The sequence below is a fragment of the Bicyclus anynana genome, chromosome 5 (assembly GCF_947172395.1).
Source record: "Bicyclus anynana chromosome 5, ilBicAnyn1.1, whole genome shotgun sequence".
NCBI lineage: Eukaryota > Metazoa > Arthropoda > Insecta > Lepidoptera > Nymphalidae > Bicyclus > Bicyclus anynana.
Window position 1 is genome coordinate 9,799,894 of NC_069087.1, and position 18,267 is coordinate 9,818,160.

Here is an 18,267-nt window from a genome sequence, read left to right on the forward strand (position 1 = left end):
AAAATCTATGATCTAATGCGTTTATAAAAACTTGCTACAGAATCGATGTTTCATTGTTGTAATCGTTTTCGTCGTGTAAGGAGCTCCCTAAAAACGCCGGTTTGTGTAGTTAAATGGCATAAAAAACGGCCAAAAACTTGTAGTTTAGTAAAAGATGGAGTAACGTTTCATTTGAAAGTATTTAAACCTTAATTTTATCAAATTTTTAATAAAATCAATTTATAAAAAGAATCGAGTCTTTTGACGAAACAGCCAAACATCGATCAGTAATCGAATATTCTATGTATTTAATCTGTGGATTGTCTAAGCAATGTCACAGTAAATATGCAAGCAGTAGTTTGACTTCACACTAGAGGTCGAAACGCGAGCTATACCTCAATTTCAATTTCAACTTACTAGTTAAATAGATTTTATTAATTAGAAATAAGACTAACTCACTAACATACTAAACTTAAAACAGATACACTAACAATATACTAACATAGAAAAAAAAATAAAACTGTTACTCTTATTAATTGAAAAACTTGTTTAATGGTTTTTTAATATTTGGTCACGTAGTGTGGAGGTAATACCTAAATGGCATCACCAAAATAAACATATGAATACGACCTATCCTTCAAGGTCATTGATTAGTATCAGCCTTATTTAAATCTACCAATCAAAAAACAACACGCATTTTATTGATCACTTCCTATTTTACTACAATTTACAAAATATTTTATTTGTTTACATAAAAAAAGTATATTTACAATCACAAAACTAAATGGAAATACAAAGTTGGCAAATGTAATTAAAATGCTGGAGGCAGGCTGCCCTATCACATGTTTACGTACCGCGCGCTGTAAGTATTTATTTCAAAAATACGGCCGAGTATACTGCTTGTATATATTTTTACTGTGCATAATGTGTTTGTTAGTGTGTGTAAAAATTACATGTGTGTGTATTGCGAGTCAAATTTATAGTTGTGTGTAGTGTATGGACACAGAATATACTTAATGGTGTTAAATGTTTTCGATGTGTGAGTTTACCTCGTCCCCCTCAAAAAATGACAGACTTTTTTGTTGGTGAATTTGGGTGAGAACCGCGTCCAGTTATTAATGGTCTAAGCAACCAACCCCTTAATCTATGGTTCCGACCACAAAATTCCGACCACAGTGTAACAAATTCTGACTTTTGGTAAATGGTAATTTGGTCTATGGTAGTCATGAACAACGGTAAAGTTATCTGTATAGTTGTAAAAGTAACATGAAAAGGCAACACTGTTACATTTCCTTGATTATCTAAATGTTAGGATTATGTTTGATTTGTCCTGGATATAAATAGTTATCATAATGTTTCAGTGAGTATTTGAAAATATATTAAAAGGGAATATCAGTAGCAATCGCATATACAACTTTTCCTTCGTTATATTGGGAGTGTCGTACAGATGCGCTGACCTTCGTTTTGATGCACAACGCACAACAAAGCATCAAATTGACGGCTGCCCTATTTTCACAACAATCTTTGGATTTATTAATTAACCATTTCGTGAAATGCGATTTTTGTGATGAACTGCTTACCTAATAAATGTGAAACTTTTTCGTACAAAGTGCCGCTTATGTGGGAAATAAAATCATAATGGAATCGGCGACTACGCAAACAACTACTATTGGTGTATGTTACATTACCACACCAAAGACTTTCTTTTTGACTTTTAGGACAGCATTAGAAAACCTGGAAAAATAAATTGAAATTGTAGTCAAGATGAATGAGAGAGATATTCCAAGTGTCCCTATTACAACTTTAGCAGGAGTAGCTAGTTTGACTGACTGTAAGTATTGCAATTTGTTTTCTACCACTGACATGAAACTGTGATGGAGTATTGCTTCACAGTTTACCGCCGTTTTTCCCAATTGATAGCTAAACCAAACACTATAGGTTAACTGTAAGCTAGTAATTAAGTTAATTTAGTAAGAATATGTGGTTTTGTTATGGTGAAAAGTTTAGTGTTTTTTTTAGATTACCAGTTTTGCATACATTAGGTTGATTTAATAACTCAACAAGCTTGAAGTAAATTGCTCACTTAATTAATAGTTATTCAATGATGACTTCAAATAAATACATTCAATATCATAATTTAAACTTTAAAGTGTTATATTAAAGTAAAAATTGGGTGAGTATGGCTTATTTAAATTGTTATAGTGAATGTTGTCTTTTCCTAAAACTTTTCAATCAATTTTCAAATTCAATCAGACAGACAATATTTAATCTTCATTAAATTAAAACCTCGTAAAAATAACTAAAAATCATAATAAATAAAACATTCAGCAAACGAAAATGGGAAATTTCATCTGATCTTAATGAAATTCAGCCCTACTGTTGCTCCAGACTTTGCTTAATCAGTTAGCTTTGATCAGTTTTCTGTTTTTATATACTGTAAGTATATTCTAATAATTTTAGAAATTGTACAGGAAATAAGTTTTATTTCTGCTACTTTTTCTGAAGTTCAGACATTCAATTCCTACATTTTCAGTAAAATATAGATTAATAGTGTAGAAACCATGAATGTAGAATGATAAACATGTATGGGATTAGAAAAGGTAAATTGGAGGGTTTATATAAATACTGGTAATACACAAATCCTACGGAAACCAAGGCCTTTTCCAGGAAAAGTAGCCTATGTGTAAATCCAGAGTAAAATCTATTTCCATTCCAAAGGAGAACTGGCATTCCGGCCTAAATACGAATAACAACATGTGATATACCATTGGAGAGGATTTTTCATGTACTTTAATTAATAACAACGTCAAAAGCTCCTAATTAATGTGTGGAAAAAGTTATGGCTCAAAAGGAACAGCAATATTTTTCTTTATTACTTCTTATAATGGTATAACAAGCTTACTGTTATAACTCGGTTACTGGCAAAAATATCAACCTGATCAATATAAAAAATATTATTTCTCTATATTTAAATATCTATATGTGTTTAAGAACCGGCTGGATAAATATATGAAGCAATAAGAAGCACAAAGATATAGGCGCATCAGCAAAAGCTGCTTAGCCTTATATTTTAAAATTATTATAATAATAATAATAATAAATAAAAAAAATATACCTTTTGTTTTTCTTAAGGCGAGAGTATGTTAAAGCATGTTCAGCGTACAGTGTAATTGTAGATAACGGGTGTAAGAGTAAATACTTTACACTTTATTTTGGAATCCATTATTTTATAACTTAAATGATTTTAAGCAAAGTAACATGATTATTATGTTATTGGTATATTAAAATATTTAATTGTGTTATTTTTTTTATACCCATAAATTGTAAATTGTGAATTCACTGTACTGATTCTACAACGAAAAGTTTCGCGAGTTGTTTATCTTTTGTTTTTGCACAGTTTTAACACTTGAACTTTGATTTTTGTGATGAAACACGAATTTGGTGTGTGTCCACGAAGTGGACGAAATTTTTAAGACACTTTCTCTGACAGCAGTTAAACCGGAAGTCAGTCGGAAGGTTGATATAGTTCTGGATGGAAATAAGCTCGAGTATGTACAAGAGTATGTGTATTTGGGTCAGATAATTGCTCCTATAGACCAAATGTCAAAAGAAGTAAACAAGACAATCGCTAGTGGGTGGAGAAAATACTGGTCACTAAAGGAAATAATGAAAAGCAAAGAAATAAATATGTCCATTAAGAGGAGAACCTTCAATACGTCTATACTCCCATGTATAACATACGGAAGCGAAACTTGGTCCCTGACACAAAAACATAGAGAAAAGATAGCTAAGTGTCAGAGGGCAATGAAAAGAAGTATGTTGGGTATAAGAATAACGGACAGGATCACCTCAAGTAAAACATAGGACAAAGATCGCTGATGTTCTCATTAGAATCAACCACTTGAAATGGCATTGGACGGGACATATGTTGCGCTGCACAACCGATAAATGGAGCAAGCAGGTGACACTCTGGTACCCAAGAGACAGTACCAGACAACGTGGACGTCCAATAAGAGGACGACATCCGCCTAACCCTGGCGCCACACTGGACCAGAGTTGCGGCTGACAGGGTGCAGTGGAAGCAGCTGGAGGAGGCCTATGTCAGAAGACACTTTGAACAGCGGGACATAATATAATCAATCAAATCAAACAACGATATATTGAATGTTGTTATTGGTATTTAGGCAGGCTCCCATATATTTTTGCCAGTTATCCTGTCAGCCAAATCTCTTCAGTAGTCCCAGCGCAAAGGAGGAACATACATACACACTTACAGCCTTTATAATATTATGTGATAACACTAACACTACCCAAAGGAGTTAGTGTAATGCTGCTTACTGCACTTAGTAAAAAGCTATGTGACAAAGTGAACAGAATCTGTAGGATGTATATATATGAGTTAATTATAAAATGATAGTTGCTGTGATAATGGTGAACAAAGAATGTAGAATCTGGTTTTCGGAGCATGTAAGGATTATTATCCATATTTGGTTGCTCAAATTTACACTTATACTAAAGCCATACTCTATGCCAACAAACAGATTAAAAATGAGGGTATAAATCGCTTGTCATTTCACACCTAATAATAATTTTAGAATTTAAACTATAGTGAGTGTTAGTCATATTAATAACACTAATATTAAGGATAATATTATTAGTAAGATTAGGTGTAACACTTGAACATGTGCAGAGTCTTTTACTATAAAAGCAGTTACACTATGGAACACACTCCCGAATCATATTAGATGGTCAAAGTCCCTGACTATTTTTAAAAATACTGAAATATATTGTGCTACTAGAAATTACTATAAATATAATAAAAACTAGAACTATGTAGATTCTGAATATGTTTAAGGAATATGCAACAATGAAGTAAAATAAGTAATTCAGTGCAATTTTATGATTTAGTAGCGTCAGTGGTTTTACCCTGGGTAAAACCACCTGTAGTTCCTGTCCCTTTTGGAATAAGGGGATAAAATATTGTATTGTAGCTTTCCATTTGTAAAGAATTTTTTTTAAATTGACCCTGTAGTTTCAGAGCCAATTCAAAAGCCAAAACAATATGTAAAATGTTTCAGTATTACCAGTGCTTCCATTACCAACACCTCTACCATCAACACTGAACAATAAGTCCCAGCTGTTTCACCCTCGTGTTGCTGAAGAAGCAGCCATACTCTTAGCAACTCGTGATGATAACTTGGTTTCCTTGTTATTGCAGTCGCTTATGCAAACTTCAGTACAACATATGTAAGACTTTTTTGTATTTTTCTAGTACTAAAACTCCATTTTTTAATTTGCTAATGTAAAGGCTTGCTAAAGTAAAGGCAGTTGGTTCTTGTACTATATTGATAACAGTATTTTTACTATAGCTGCCTGTAATAATAAATGTCATTCCTTAAATAGCAAATGAACAGGCAAAGTTTTAAAATTTCAAACTGTATCGTTTCTTTATAACAAAAATCAAGGAATCTTTTTGTTATAAAAGTTTTTGTTATAGAGTGAACAAAGCAAAACCACAAAATTAGTCTTGACAGGTTCTAACGTATAGTCTAGTAATCCAATTCTTACATAGCATGTATTCAAAAATAAATTAAGTGTACCAAAACCAGAATGGCTGATGAGAGTTAATAAAGTTAAAATAAAAATTAAAATAATAAATCCGATTAAATTTTTAAATGAAAAAATGGATGAAAAGGAATTTTATCTAAAATCACCTCAGAAATTTTGGAACATACCAATTTGATTTGTTACCACATATATACATAAACAATAATACTGATAATAATAAATATTCACTGTATCTTAATATTAAAACATTTCACCATAATAGAAAATAAAATACAATTTAAACAGTATATCACAAAATGTTAAAGTTAAAGCAAAAATTGTGCTCATCACAAATTGTAAGCAGTTTATTATTATAAAGAAAATAGAGAGTTTACCATGTATTTATAAATTTTAAATATTTGCCTGTTTGAATAATATTAGTAATTAGTTATAACTTTACTGAAACATGTAGTTGCTTATAAAAAATACTTATTGTAGCTAAATTATAACCAAATGTAATGTTCACTTCTGTAATCCTTTAATTCCGTTTTCAGTGATTTAAAGGATGAAAGTATACCAAATGCAGTCAGCCCTCCCCCTCAACAAACTACACCTGAACTTTTGAAGGCAATTTTACATGTAAATCCAAATGTGTTTGATCAACAACAAAGAAATCATTGGGGTAACCATTTACACACATCCAAGTTCAATGGGTTATCACCATCTTCCACATATAATTACACAGTGCACAACACAGTCCATTCTAGCCCCTCCACACACGGACAAATCGCAGGGCATCATCATGAGTCAGCTTCCATTCCCAGCCAGGAAATGTTAGCTACTCCATGCCAATCCTCACCTCATGTCAATATGGGGTCACCGCCCTCTCAGGCTAGGCCGGGAAGCCAAATAAACATAACGGCCCAAAATAACGTCTCTCCACCCTGGAATAATTCCAACCAGTCCAATGTATACACAAGTTCCCTATCAACAACATCTTGTCCAAATCCTCAGAACGGTGGATTCTACAATAGTTTAGTTCAAGATAATAGTAACTTTGCAACTAGTATTACAGAAGAAAAAGATCCACTGTCTATGTCACCAACAAGCATGACAGAACAACAGAAAGAACATATGCAATCACAAGAAAAAGCTTATGAGCAAGGTATGTGTTGTTGCTATTAATCATTACTTTGTACTTTCAACTTCTAAGTATCGACAATTATGTTTTAGGTGGAAATGTGGTAACAGGTCAGTCCCCAGCTCAAGCGAGTGTAGCTCCGTCACCTCTTCGCCAAGAGCCACAAGTACCACAGCCATCAATGGGGGCACCTTATGCAGCCCCACCTGTTACACAAAACTCCAATCAGGAGAAACAAGATCCTAATAAAAGTACACCTGTTGTTAATAATAGATATCCAGTTGTAAAATTAGGCCGCCTTTCTGTGAGTGTTGCATCTGATTTTTCAATGAAATATAGTTATTGTTGCATAATTATAACAATTTTATACTATGTTTGTTTATTTTTAATCCTGACTAGGAGGGTATCTTGAAAAAACACGAGTTACCAAATGAAGATCGGGCAAGGAAAAACAGCACAGCTGATTCTGATTCAGATGATAATCTGCCACTGAAATCAAAATCAAATAATTCCATGCAAGCTGTGGACAAGGAGAAAGAGGCAATAGACATAGCGAGAGAAAAAAACTGGGAGGCAGTGAAAAGAAAACATGAGGAAGCTAGTAAAAAAGAAGAAGCTGAAGTTACAATTGGTAAGAAGTTTTGGAAAATAATATTTTTCATACTACTACTACAAAACTACTTTCATGAAACCTCTATTATGAACATTTAAAAAAAACGATATCAGAGTATTCACATCAAAAAAAAGATTGCGTTTTTTAACAATAAAATGTTATTAGTTATTTTTTTCTTTTTCTAAAAAGTTTTATGGTCTTTATCACAATAAAACAAAATAAAATTAGATTAAATAAAGTAAACACAATTGTGTCTTTCACAAAGATACACTTAACTTGTGTAGAGACCCAGAAAATAATAAACCAGAGATTTGAAACACACTGTGTTATTTATAGTACTGTTTTATTTATAGTGTTGTATTTTTCCACTGCAACTGTAACTTGACGAAAAAAGTAAAGATATCATGAATTTTTAATAACCAAGCAAGTATAACTGTTCATAGTTGTTTAATTTTGTTTTAGTTCGCCCCAAATTAAGAAAAGTTGAAAAAAGAATGGTACCTGTATTGGAAATGTTAACAGTTGATGAATTAATGGAGACAAATACTTATCAGCGGTTTAACAAACTCATCGATTCTGTTTTCGAGACAATCGATGATGACGTCATTATAACAGATGAAATGGGTAAGTGATTTCTAAAAAATAACTAGGTTCAATAGTCCTAAAATAGGGGGGTATTAGATTTTATATTCCTTTAACTTCTATATGTTTAAATATTTCTAATTTGGCTTTATGTGGAATTCCTTTTTTAGCTGGATTTTATTCTAAGAATTTAATTTTAGAAATAGTCATCTTTAAGTTTAGGAAGCCCTGATTTGTTTCAAAATTTTATTCCAAATGTAAAAGTGTATAAAATTAGATGAAATTCCCATATCACAGGATTTGTAGACTCTTTTAGGTCGCCTAAGGAAATCACTATTAGTAAAATATTTGCAATTTGCTTGTTAAAACTATTGTTTTCTTTTGTTTCTGGTATGCCACAAAGTTATTGAAATAAAACAAAACATTGTCATATGGGCTTTGGTTGCTATGCCCTTCACTTCACTCCTAATCTGCAACCAGCTATAATGTAAAATCTGATACATGGAAGATGTCATGTAATAAAAAAAAATTACTTCAATAACATGTTTCATTGCAGAAGGACCAGATATTCCAGAAGAGTTGGTTTTGCCTCGATATCAACTCCAGGAATTGTGCTCAGAGGCAGCAAAGTTGAAAAACCTTGGTGCTATGGAGGCCATACCAGCAGACAGATTAGTTCGATTGCTCAATATATTGGAGAAAAATATAAGAGCAGCAGAAAAAATGTCTTTAGTTGGAGACCCTGTTAGTATTATTTTTGATTATTACTTTAGAATAAAGACCTCAAGACCCATAATGGTTATTGTATTTTGCTTACTATTTAATTATATTTGTATAATAAAGTTTGTTTCTGGAAGTCTGTATTGTCTTTAGATGTAATGGAAAGATGATAAACCACTACATTCAAAGCCAAACAAATGTCGTGAAATTGTATCAAATTTATTGTAAATAATGTATATGTATTGCACACATCTCACAAGATATCGTCTGAATACCAGCGCCATAGTTACCTGTGGCTTCACGCTGAGGCCTATAGCGACCTTTATAACGTTATTTGTAAAATTGTTTGGTCAAATAAATGTGCATTCATTTATTCATTCATATTGTTGTTTATAGGAGGACAGCGAAGAGATGCGACAAATTTGGATTGAGTCTTCGTTAGAAAGAGTGATGTGTGCATCGGATGCGTGCCTAACTGCTTTGTATATAATGACGTCCCCCAGTATGCCTAAACGCATATTTTTAGAAGATGTAATAGATAGAATCATTATGTTTATAAAGTTCCAACTTAACAATACTATATACTGTGTATATGACCCTGTGTACAGTATCCAGAGCACATCAAAAAAGAAAGGTAAGACATGTTATTTTATTAAATTAAGATAATATAAAAATTATAATATATGACTGAAATTGCAATTGAAAATCTTTAAAAAGTACCCTTAACTTGATAGCATGATCTAGTTAAAAAAAAATAACCTTAATTTTCGGAAAATCAAATAAACGCACACACACACTAAGACCAATTTCGGCACATTTTTAAAAAGAAGAAGCAATAAAATAAATCATAATTTATTCATATCACTGACTATTATTCATTTTTAACATTTATTAAAAAGTAGTATGACACCCTATTGGTACAAATTTCATTAACAGCCTCAATAGCTCAACGGTAAGAGCGGTTGGGTTGGGCTCATCACTGAGGGGTGGTGGTTCGATCCCCGCCCCGTTGGTCTATTAATTCAAAATTCTTTTATTTCAATTAGGCTTAGTTTACAAGCACTTTTGAAAGGTCAGGTATATGTCAAAATTTAATTTAATCTAATGGTGGTAATAATAGACGAAAACTTAAAATTAAGGTTATGAGGGTTCCAAACGCGCCTTGGTCCGAGAAGAGCCCACAACAAACTCAGTCAAGGTTTATTTTTTTGTTTACCACCATTTTACAAACTTATTTAAAACTAAGCACTATTGTCGTACCCACTCCTAGCACAGTATTTCCCGACTAGTTGGAGGGGAATGGGAATATTGGTCATATATAAATTTTTAACACATATGGCAAATATTTTTCTTTTTAAATTAAAATTAAAAAAAAAAAAACATTCAAATTAGTGTATTAAAATATTGTAAACTCCCCAGTGGACGGTCGCAAGCGGCGCGGCGGCGGCGCGGGCGGCGCCAGCAAGCGGCACGGCGGCGCCACGCGCGCGGTGCGCGAGCTGTACACGCACGCGCACGAGTGCGTCACGCTGCTGGCCGAGCTGTTCGCCGCGCACCACCTCACCGACACCACGGTGCTGCACGCCTCCACCGTGGGCGTGTCGCCCTTCTTCGTGGAGAACATCAGCGAGCTGCAGCTGTCCGCCTTGAAGCTTGTCACCACTGTAAATATTGCTTTTGTCTTATTTTTTTAAATCAATTTTTATCTGCTGACTAGCTGACTCCGGCGGTTTCCCTTCCTGAAAGAATACGGGGATAAAATATAGCCTATAGCCTTCCTCGATAAATGGGCTATCTAACACTGAAAGAATTTTTCAAATCAGACCAGTAATTCCTGAGATTAACGCGTTCAAACAAACAAACTCTTCAGCTTTATAATATTAGTATAGATACAGTAAATTCCACTTGTTTTGTCTGTCTTGATCTATGTACACTTCAATCGGTTTATTTTAAATGAAATAAAAATCTTTATTAATTAGATTTTAATAAAGAGCTAGCAGAGTCTTGGTTCCAAATATCTATCTATACTAATAATCCTACTCTTTAATAAAGCCAAAATCGATGTGAAATATTTCTCAACAAACAAATTTAAAATGAAGTTAGGAATCGCTAGTTGTTTTAAGAGTACACTTAATAATTTTAATTTATCATCATTTCTAATTTGTTTGTTGACAAATACTTCACATCGATTTTGGCTTTAGTAAAGAGAAATTTCTAGAGTAGAAATAAGGTTGTGCCTTGTTCGGGACATTAAAAATAGACTGATGTTGGTCATAGTTGTTGTTTCCACATTACAGATTTTCACAAAGTATGAGCAGCACCGGCGGCTGCTATTAGAAGATATATTAGCATCAATAGCAAGAATACCCAGTTCGAAGCACAACCTGCGGTCATTTCAGCTGAGTTCGAACCAACACATTCAGATGTTGACGGCGCTTGTACTGCAGCTCGTGCAGTGCGTCGTGACGCTGCCCGAGACTCTGTGCAAGTCGCAGGACAAAGACAAGAACAAGGAGCACGCGGAATCTGAAAGCAAAAAAGTAAGTAGTTAATAATAGTAGGGGAGCCCGGGATGCTAAATTTGCAGTTACTAAAGCGTCATTGGAATCAATTAGATTTGGTAGATTAGATGATAGAAAGAATGGTTATATACTTTTATCGCTTTCAGCGGTGGGGAAAACAACTACAGACTTTAAAGAATATTTTTATTACTTCGGCTTACTGAAATCATCAGAAAGAAAGAGTGATTATTTAGGAGATTAGTTCATTTCAAAATAAATAAAAATTTAACCACGCTGACAGTGACAGATGACAGTAATATAAGGGTTTTATTTTGTAACTTTAGAACCCTCCCATTGCATTACATTACGCTCAAATCGTCACATTTTCTTTACTGAACAATGTGCAAGGTATAGTCCCTTATGTTCATCTGCCGCACTCGAGTAACTGCAAAAATCTTCGGCTCCCCTACTATAATCAACTGTAAAAGAAAAAGTCCTCTATTCAACCAGTAGGTGTGTATGTTATATGTATGGGAATAATTCAAACTTATTAACACAATTTAGAAGAGATTCTCGTTATTTATAACTAGAAATGTAAAAAAGCCTTGCTATATTGCGGTATAAAGGAACTAATTTCTACTACCATAATAACAGCTGTTTACGGCTATAAAGTACCTGGCGCCTCAAACCTATTTTTTTTAATTTCTTGTCATTCTATATAATTTGTAGGTATTTAGGATTACATTGTAAAAAAAATTCAATACAACCAGCATTGATTCTCACACATATTAAAATCTTGTTTTCAGCATGTAGACAAAGATCTGTTAATTATATCTAAGTACGAAGCGGCGATTAGTGTGGGCGGAACGTTTCTGACGTCATTCCTGAATAAGTGCCGAAGTAGATCAGAAGAGGTCGACTTCAGGCCCCTGTTCGAGAACTTCGTCCACGACCTGCTGACTACCGTGAACAAACCGGAATGGCCGGCCACTGAGTTGCTGCTGAGTCTACTTGGGACAATGCTGGTGAGTTACATATATAGGTTATCATTAGTTCTATTAAGATTACATAAAATATGAATTACATAGCAGTATAGTGATTGGAACCATCCAATTAAGTTTGCAGTATTACTACTGCAACTTGTGACGGGCGGCCCCGCTCTTCCATAAGTAGTAGTCTAATACATTTGAAATATAATACATATGCATTTTCTATTTTTTACAGGGATTTACTTTTTGTAAATTGTTTTGATGTTTTTCAGATATCATGGGTATGGTGTCAGTTGCCTTATGACGTTCATGTTACATACTATTATCGTGAATCGAGCAAACTTTCAAGAGTGAAACGAGCTGTCACCGTATCCATGCTATCTGAAAAACACTATAGTATTGAAGTTTTCCCATGAAAAATTGTTTATCTGCCCTGATAACATAATATTAAATAAAATTTTGGCGCCTGTGGAATCACAAAGTTAATTGTCATGTTTGTTTGTTCTCTTTCTCTCTCATACTCACCCTCACCCTCTCTTACCCTCTCTCTCTCGCTAAAATGTACTTTGTTTGTCGTTAGGTAAAGTACATGTCGGACAAGTCAATGGAGATGTCAGTGCGCGTGGCGTCCCTGGAGTACCTGGGGCTGGTAGCGTCGCGCCTGCGCCGGGACAGCGTCTCGTCGCGTGCCAAGCTCGCCACCATGGACGCCGTGGTGCGCGACATCCGCGCTGAGGAGGAGAAAGACGGCTGCCAGCCCCAGGTAACTAAACTCTGATTATAGCCCTGTGAACGGCTGCGACTTATACCGACATAGGTCAACGAGTTGCAAAGCTGAAGGTCCCAAAGTGCTGGAAAGCGATCCCGCACTAGTAAGCGCAGTGTTGGTCTACCTCCCACCAGGTAGACTGACGACATCAAGCGAGTCGCAGGGATTCGCTGGATGTAGGTGGCTCAGTATCGTCATATTTGGATGTCCCTAAAAAAGGCCTACGTCCTGCAGTGGACGTCAACGGCAGATATGATGATGGAATAGAGAAATGAAATAGAATTACTTCATAATTTGTTAAAATTTTGTAAAAATTTCATAATTTGTTTTTGTTTGTGAATACATTATTACCTATACTATAAGTATTAAACTCGGTTATTCCAATACTTGCACTGTAATTTTGAGAATTTACTCCGATTTTATTTAAAATTTGGATTTCAGTCTCTACTTACATTAGCCAAACTCTAAAGCCGATATTCGGAAATTGAATTGAGACAATTCAATTGTTGGTCATTAAAGTGGTACCTGCTACCTAATGTAAAAGCTTGTTTTTATATAAATGTACATACATGTTTTTGATTTCAGTGACTCATCACTATCATAAATTATTAAATATGTATGTAGTCTACAAAGTAAGTAAGCTGTAAGATGAACTGTAGTCTTAAATCGAACCACTTTTTCTTTTCTGTTCAATGTAACAAGAAAGCAAAACATTAAAATATATAAATTGTTTACCACTACACAAACTTATCAAACTCTAAAATATTGTATTACAGTCTCTCACATCTGGCTTGGACGAGGATGAAGAGAGAACAGAATTTCTTCAGAGAGTTCTGCTCGACTATTTAGCTATCAATGGACAAAAAGACCAGGCGTGGAATTGCGCGAGGCATTTCTACATCACGCAATGGTACAGAGACATGGTAGTGCAGCCCAAGAGTTCGTCGCCCACCAAAAGGCCGAAGAACAAGGGCAAGAGGAAATACAAGGAGGAGAGTAGCGAGGAAGAGTCCGACCCCGATGACGACAGCGACAGCGGAATGAAAGAGTCCAAGTCGGACAAAAAACACAGTGCTTCCAGCGCGATCATGTCTGCCGAAAAATTTAAAACTATCGAGCGGCGGAAACATTTTTTCCTCGAAAAAATCAGACCATTTCGGTACCAAGGCGGTACGCAAGTCCAAGTGATGCAATCGTACATAGATTACGGCGGAGCGGAGCTGATCTCGCAATACTTGGCGTCAAAGAGATCCTTCTCGCAGAGTTTCGATAGGTATCTAAGAAAAATCCTAGTTATACTGTGTGAGAATACGATAGCTATACGAACGAAGGCTATGAAGTGTCTGACGATGATCGTGGAGGCGGACCCCGCGGTGCTGGCGCGGCCCGACATGCAGATCGGCGTCAACCGCTCCTTCCTCGACCAGTCCACGGCCGTGCGCGAGGCGGCCGTCGACCTCGTCGGCAAGTTCGTGCTGAGCAGGCCGGACCTTATTGATAAGTATTATGGAATGCTCTCGAATAGAATATTGGTGAGTATGTTTGTTGTTGCTAACACTAAATCATTTCCGACCAAAATAGATACCTCATTTGTTTTATTATATGCTTTTCGCACACATCGCTATAATGTATATTTTCGCAAAAAACAAAAAATTCGGACGAAGTAACATGCATATCACACCTATGCATTGATTTCCTATTAAAAAGTGGTTGCACAATCAGCGACAAAAAAAGGCCCCACTCAATTAGTGGCAAACAACTTCTTGGCACTCAATTCAAGCAGTCGCATTTGCAAATTCAACCGTAAACTCAATCCTTAAGGTTGAATTTCCTCTAAATTTGGAATTTTATTGAATATTGGACTATATTGAAAGGCCTTTAGGTATAATTTTCTTTACCAATAATTCTAAAACTGTCAAAACAAAATTGGCCAGTTTTTAAGTGAAATTTTGTACGTGTGTGTAACGTAATTTTGTGCGTCCTTTTATTATAAGAGGTCAATGCACCTAGGTCATTATAGTTATTGCGATGTGTATAACCCAGGCAGCAGAATTTATACTGCTATTAATTAGAAGGTCATGACTATAACTCCTATTTAACCTTTGCATAAACTTGGGAAAGTTAAGCATTTAATATAGGTATAGGTACCTATATTTTAAAAATTTTGTTCTAATTCTGATATGTTCTAATTCTAATGGTATTCTTGTTTTAGGACACTGGTGTATCTGTGCGAAAACGGGTGATTAAAATTTTAAAAGACATTTGTATAGAGTGCCCGGAGTTTCCCAAAATACCAGAAATATGTGTAAAAATGATCAGGAGGGTGAATGACGAGGAGGGTATTAGGAAATTAGTGATGGAAGTGTTTCAAAACATGTGGTTCAGTCCGTGCTCGAACTCGTCAAGGCACGGCGTGTTGGACATCACGGCGGCGACGGCCGACCCGCTCACGAGGAAGGTCCTCAACATTACGGACGTGGTGGTGTCGTCGAGGGACATGGGTTTAGAGTGGTTTCAGCAACTGCTAATGAGTGTGAGTGATTCATTTTATAATTCCGAACTATTGCTTGCCCCATTTGAAGATGTTGAGTTCAAAATTTAACATAATTTACAATTAAATTTATATAACACTAAAATTAATTATTTATTACTAGAGGATGCTAAAAACAGAATTCGAAAAAACGAAATTCTGTTTTTTACAAATCCCGCGGGGACTATAAAATTTTTCGGGATAAAAAGTGTGTTTTGCTACAAAGTCCAATTTATCTCTATATCAAATTTTGTCCAAATAAGTATTTTAGACGACAGACGTACTTCCGCATTTATAATATTAAAATTTCAAAATATAAAAATAGATTATATGACATTAACGGACACTCCGCCGTTTCTCCCGCGTAGTTCCCGTTTCCGTGAAAATACGGTAGTAAATGGTAAAAACAAATTCAAAATCGGTGCAGTAGATCCAGGTATCCCCTATAGTACAAAAAATCTACAAAAAATCGTATAAGATTTGTAAAAGAATTACATGACTCGAGACTTTTAACCATCGGTAGGGAACAACCTAACAAGCTTAACTTGAGTATATCGACTGCCGCCCGAGACTCAGAAACTCAAATAGAAAAGAATGTATTGAATTTTGAAAATTTTATAAACTTGAATGAAGAGGAAAGAATATCTCTACATTTTTGTGAAATAAACTTTACTGTAAAACTCATAGTTTAGGAGAAAAACGCAATCCAAAAAACTTTTTGAGTTTCTGAGCCACACCAAGGGAGGGGGCGATCGACATACTCGAGTTAAGCTTGTTGGGTTGCTCCCTACCGATGTTAAAAAATCTTGAATCATGTAATTCTTTTAGTCATATATCCTAGATTTCCTGTACTTCTACATTAACACTAACTTTATCTCTTTATAAAATTAGTACACAATATATCTTTTAGTAATTTTTTTTTTACTGTGATAATAATTAATAAAAAATATGAAAATCAGTTGTGTTAGAAACCTTTTTTTATGTTGGATTTAATAATGAACATACATGTTTTCTTCCAGTTGTTCAAACCAAAAGAAGATAAGGATGATTCCACAAAAATTATTTATCAACCCCCCAAATCTCTATTGGTAGCTTGCCAACAAATAGTCGACTGCCTTATTGAACATTTACTACAGTTGGAAGAAACCAATACAGATGGTAAGCATTATTTTATTTTTTATTAACTGGCGGTCTCACCCTCCTAAAACCAATTCCTGTGGCAAATTGGATAAAATGTAAGCCATGTGTTATTCTAGATAATCATCTAGATCTGTTTTTTTTTCATTACAAGTTAGCCCTTGACTACAATGTCACCTGCCTGTTCAGCCGTTTTAGCGTGATTGAGTGTAGTTTTCGCCAAATGTGGGCATTTACCTATGGCCAAATACCTATGCAGTTCAAATCAGTTTGTTGCAACTTTAAAGACAACTTTGTTTTGTGTTTGACATTAATATATATCAAGTTTAATCAAGATGAATCGATTTTTATTCTATGACTTATCATTTATGTTTTAGGGACAGGATCATCACAACGCATATTAGCGTGCCTCTCCACATTACATTTATTTGCGAAAATTAGGCCTCAGCTGCTGGTTAATCACGCGTTGACACTGCAGCCCTACCTCAGTCTTAAATGCCAGGTAAGAGAATACATCTTATAATCTGATGATATGAAAAGAAATTTTCACTACTCTTGCTCAAAAACACTGTCATATTACCAATCCACAGCAGGGTTAAACAAGCATTTGAGCCTCTAGGGGCTAAAGTAATTCTTTTTTTTTTAATTCTTGTCTGTTTCGAGTACTTCCCAAGCAATAGCCTACTATAAAACGGAGGAGGTTTTATTCGAAAATAGAATCATTATAGCTAAGGCCCTGATTGTTTTGAAAAATAAAAAAAAAAACTTTAAATTGGAATGAAATGCAGCGTTCTTGTCTGTGGAATGCTTTCATTTTTTTATTTAATTTTTATTGAGTTGCGAATAGAGCGAATTTGAAGACATGGGACATCCTGTATGGTGTAATACTTTTGCCTTTTTCTCATGTGAAAGAAAAATAAAATTAAAAAGCGAGAATTTAAAAAACAATTGGCGTGAATAATACACACTTGATTTTTTAAAGAAATTAATTGTAAATTTGTGACCGTAACTTACATATTTTTCAACATTAGTTGTTATTGTTGTCTTCATCTAGTGAGAATGGTGACCCTAATTTGGAGATGAATCAAAAAAGACTTACAAATGGAACATACCTAAACCTACAACCTACCTAATACCTAACCTACTTAATACTATGCATAAAACTATACACATATTAAAGACAACAACAACAAAGTATTTTGCGCAGTTTAAAAGATTCAAGATCCAAATTAATTTATTACGCTTGTTTGTCAGAATCAATACGAGCAGCAAATAATGTCGACGGTGGCGTCGACGCTGGAGCTGGTGGTGCCTCTGATGGAGCACCCCAGCGAGGTGTTCCTGGCGCAGCTGGAGGAGGACGCCGTCAAGCTCATCCTGCAGCGCGGCCAGCTCGTCATCGCCGCCTGCATCGCCTGCCTCGCCGCCATCGTCAACAAGCTCACGCACAACTACAAACTCATTAGGGACGTCTTCAATAAGTACCACGGTGAGTTTCATCTACTATAAGCCTATCATCATCATCTTGTGAGGACAAATCGAACAATAGTGTCTAACCGGAAAATCACTCTTTCTTTCGCCCCAATGCAACGGAAACGATATTTCTGGTTCAGAAATTCAATTAAGCCTCATTAGCTCCTAGGTTAAGAGCCGCACGCAGGAGTTAGCAATCATTTGTTGCTTGGTTCTGATGGGCAAGGGGCAGGGGGGGTTTTAATATGACCAATCTTCCCATTCTACTCCAACTAGACGGGAAATA

At 35.1% G+C, this 18,267-nt stretch overlaps 1 protein-coding gene across 3 annotated transcripts in view; it reads left to right on the forward strand.

The window, feature by feature from the left end:
* Positions 1-1,188: 1,188 nt before the first annotated feature.
* Positions 1,189-18,267, forward strand: part of LOC112052322 (nipped-B protein) — a 29,085-nt gene continuing 12,006 nt past the window's right edge. For 2 of the 3 annotated variants that reach the window (XM_052881436.1, XM_052881438.1), the window contains exons 1-18: positions 1,189-1,339; positions 1,698-1,810; positions 5,058-5,226; positions 6,081-6,691; positions 6,760-6,971; positions 7,067-7,298; positions 7,743-7,904; positions 8,419-8,606; positions 8,979-9,216; positions 10,002-10,246; positions 10,880-11,122; positions 11,890-12,108; positions 12,653-12,835; positions 13,618-14,373; positions 15,054-15,374; positions 16,391-16,529; positions 16,886-17,010; positions 17,763-17,997. In XM_052881436.1, the coding sequence (XP_052737396.1) occupies positions 1,744-1,810; positions 5,058-5,226; positions 6,081-6,691; positions 6,760-6,971; positions 7,067-7,298; positions 7,743-7,904; positions 8,419-8,606; positions 8,979-9,216; positions 10,002-10,246; positions 10,880-11,122; positions 11,890-12,108; positions 12,653-12,835; positions 13,618-14,373; positions 15,054-15,374; positions 16,391-16,529; positions 16,886-17,010; positions 17,763-17,997 (4,345 nt within the window). In that variant the 5' untranslated portion in view covers positions 1,189-1,339; positions 1,698-1,743. The other variant, XM_052881437.1, reaches the window with a different exon arrangement.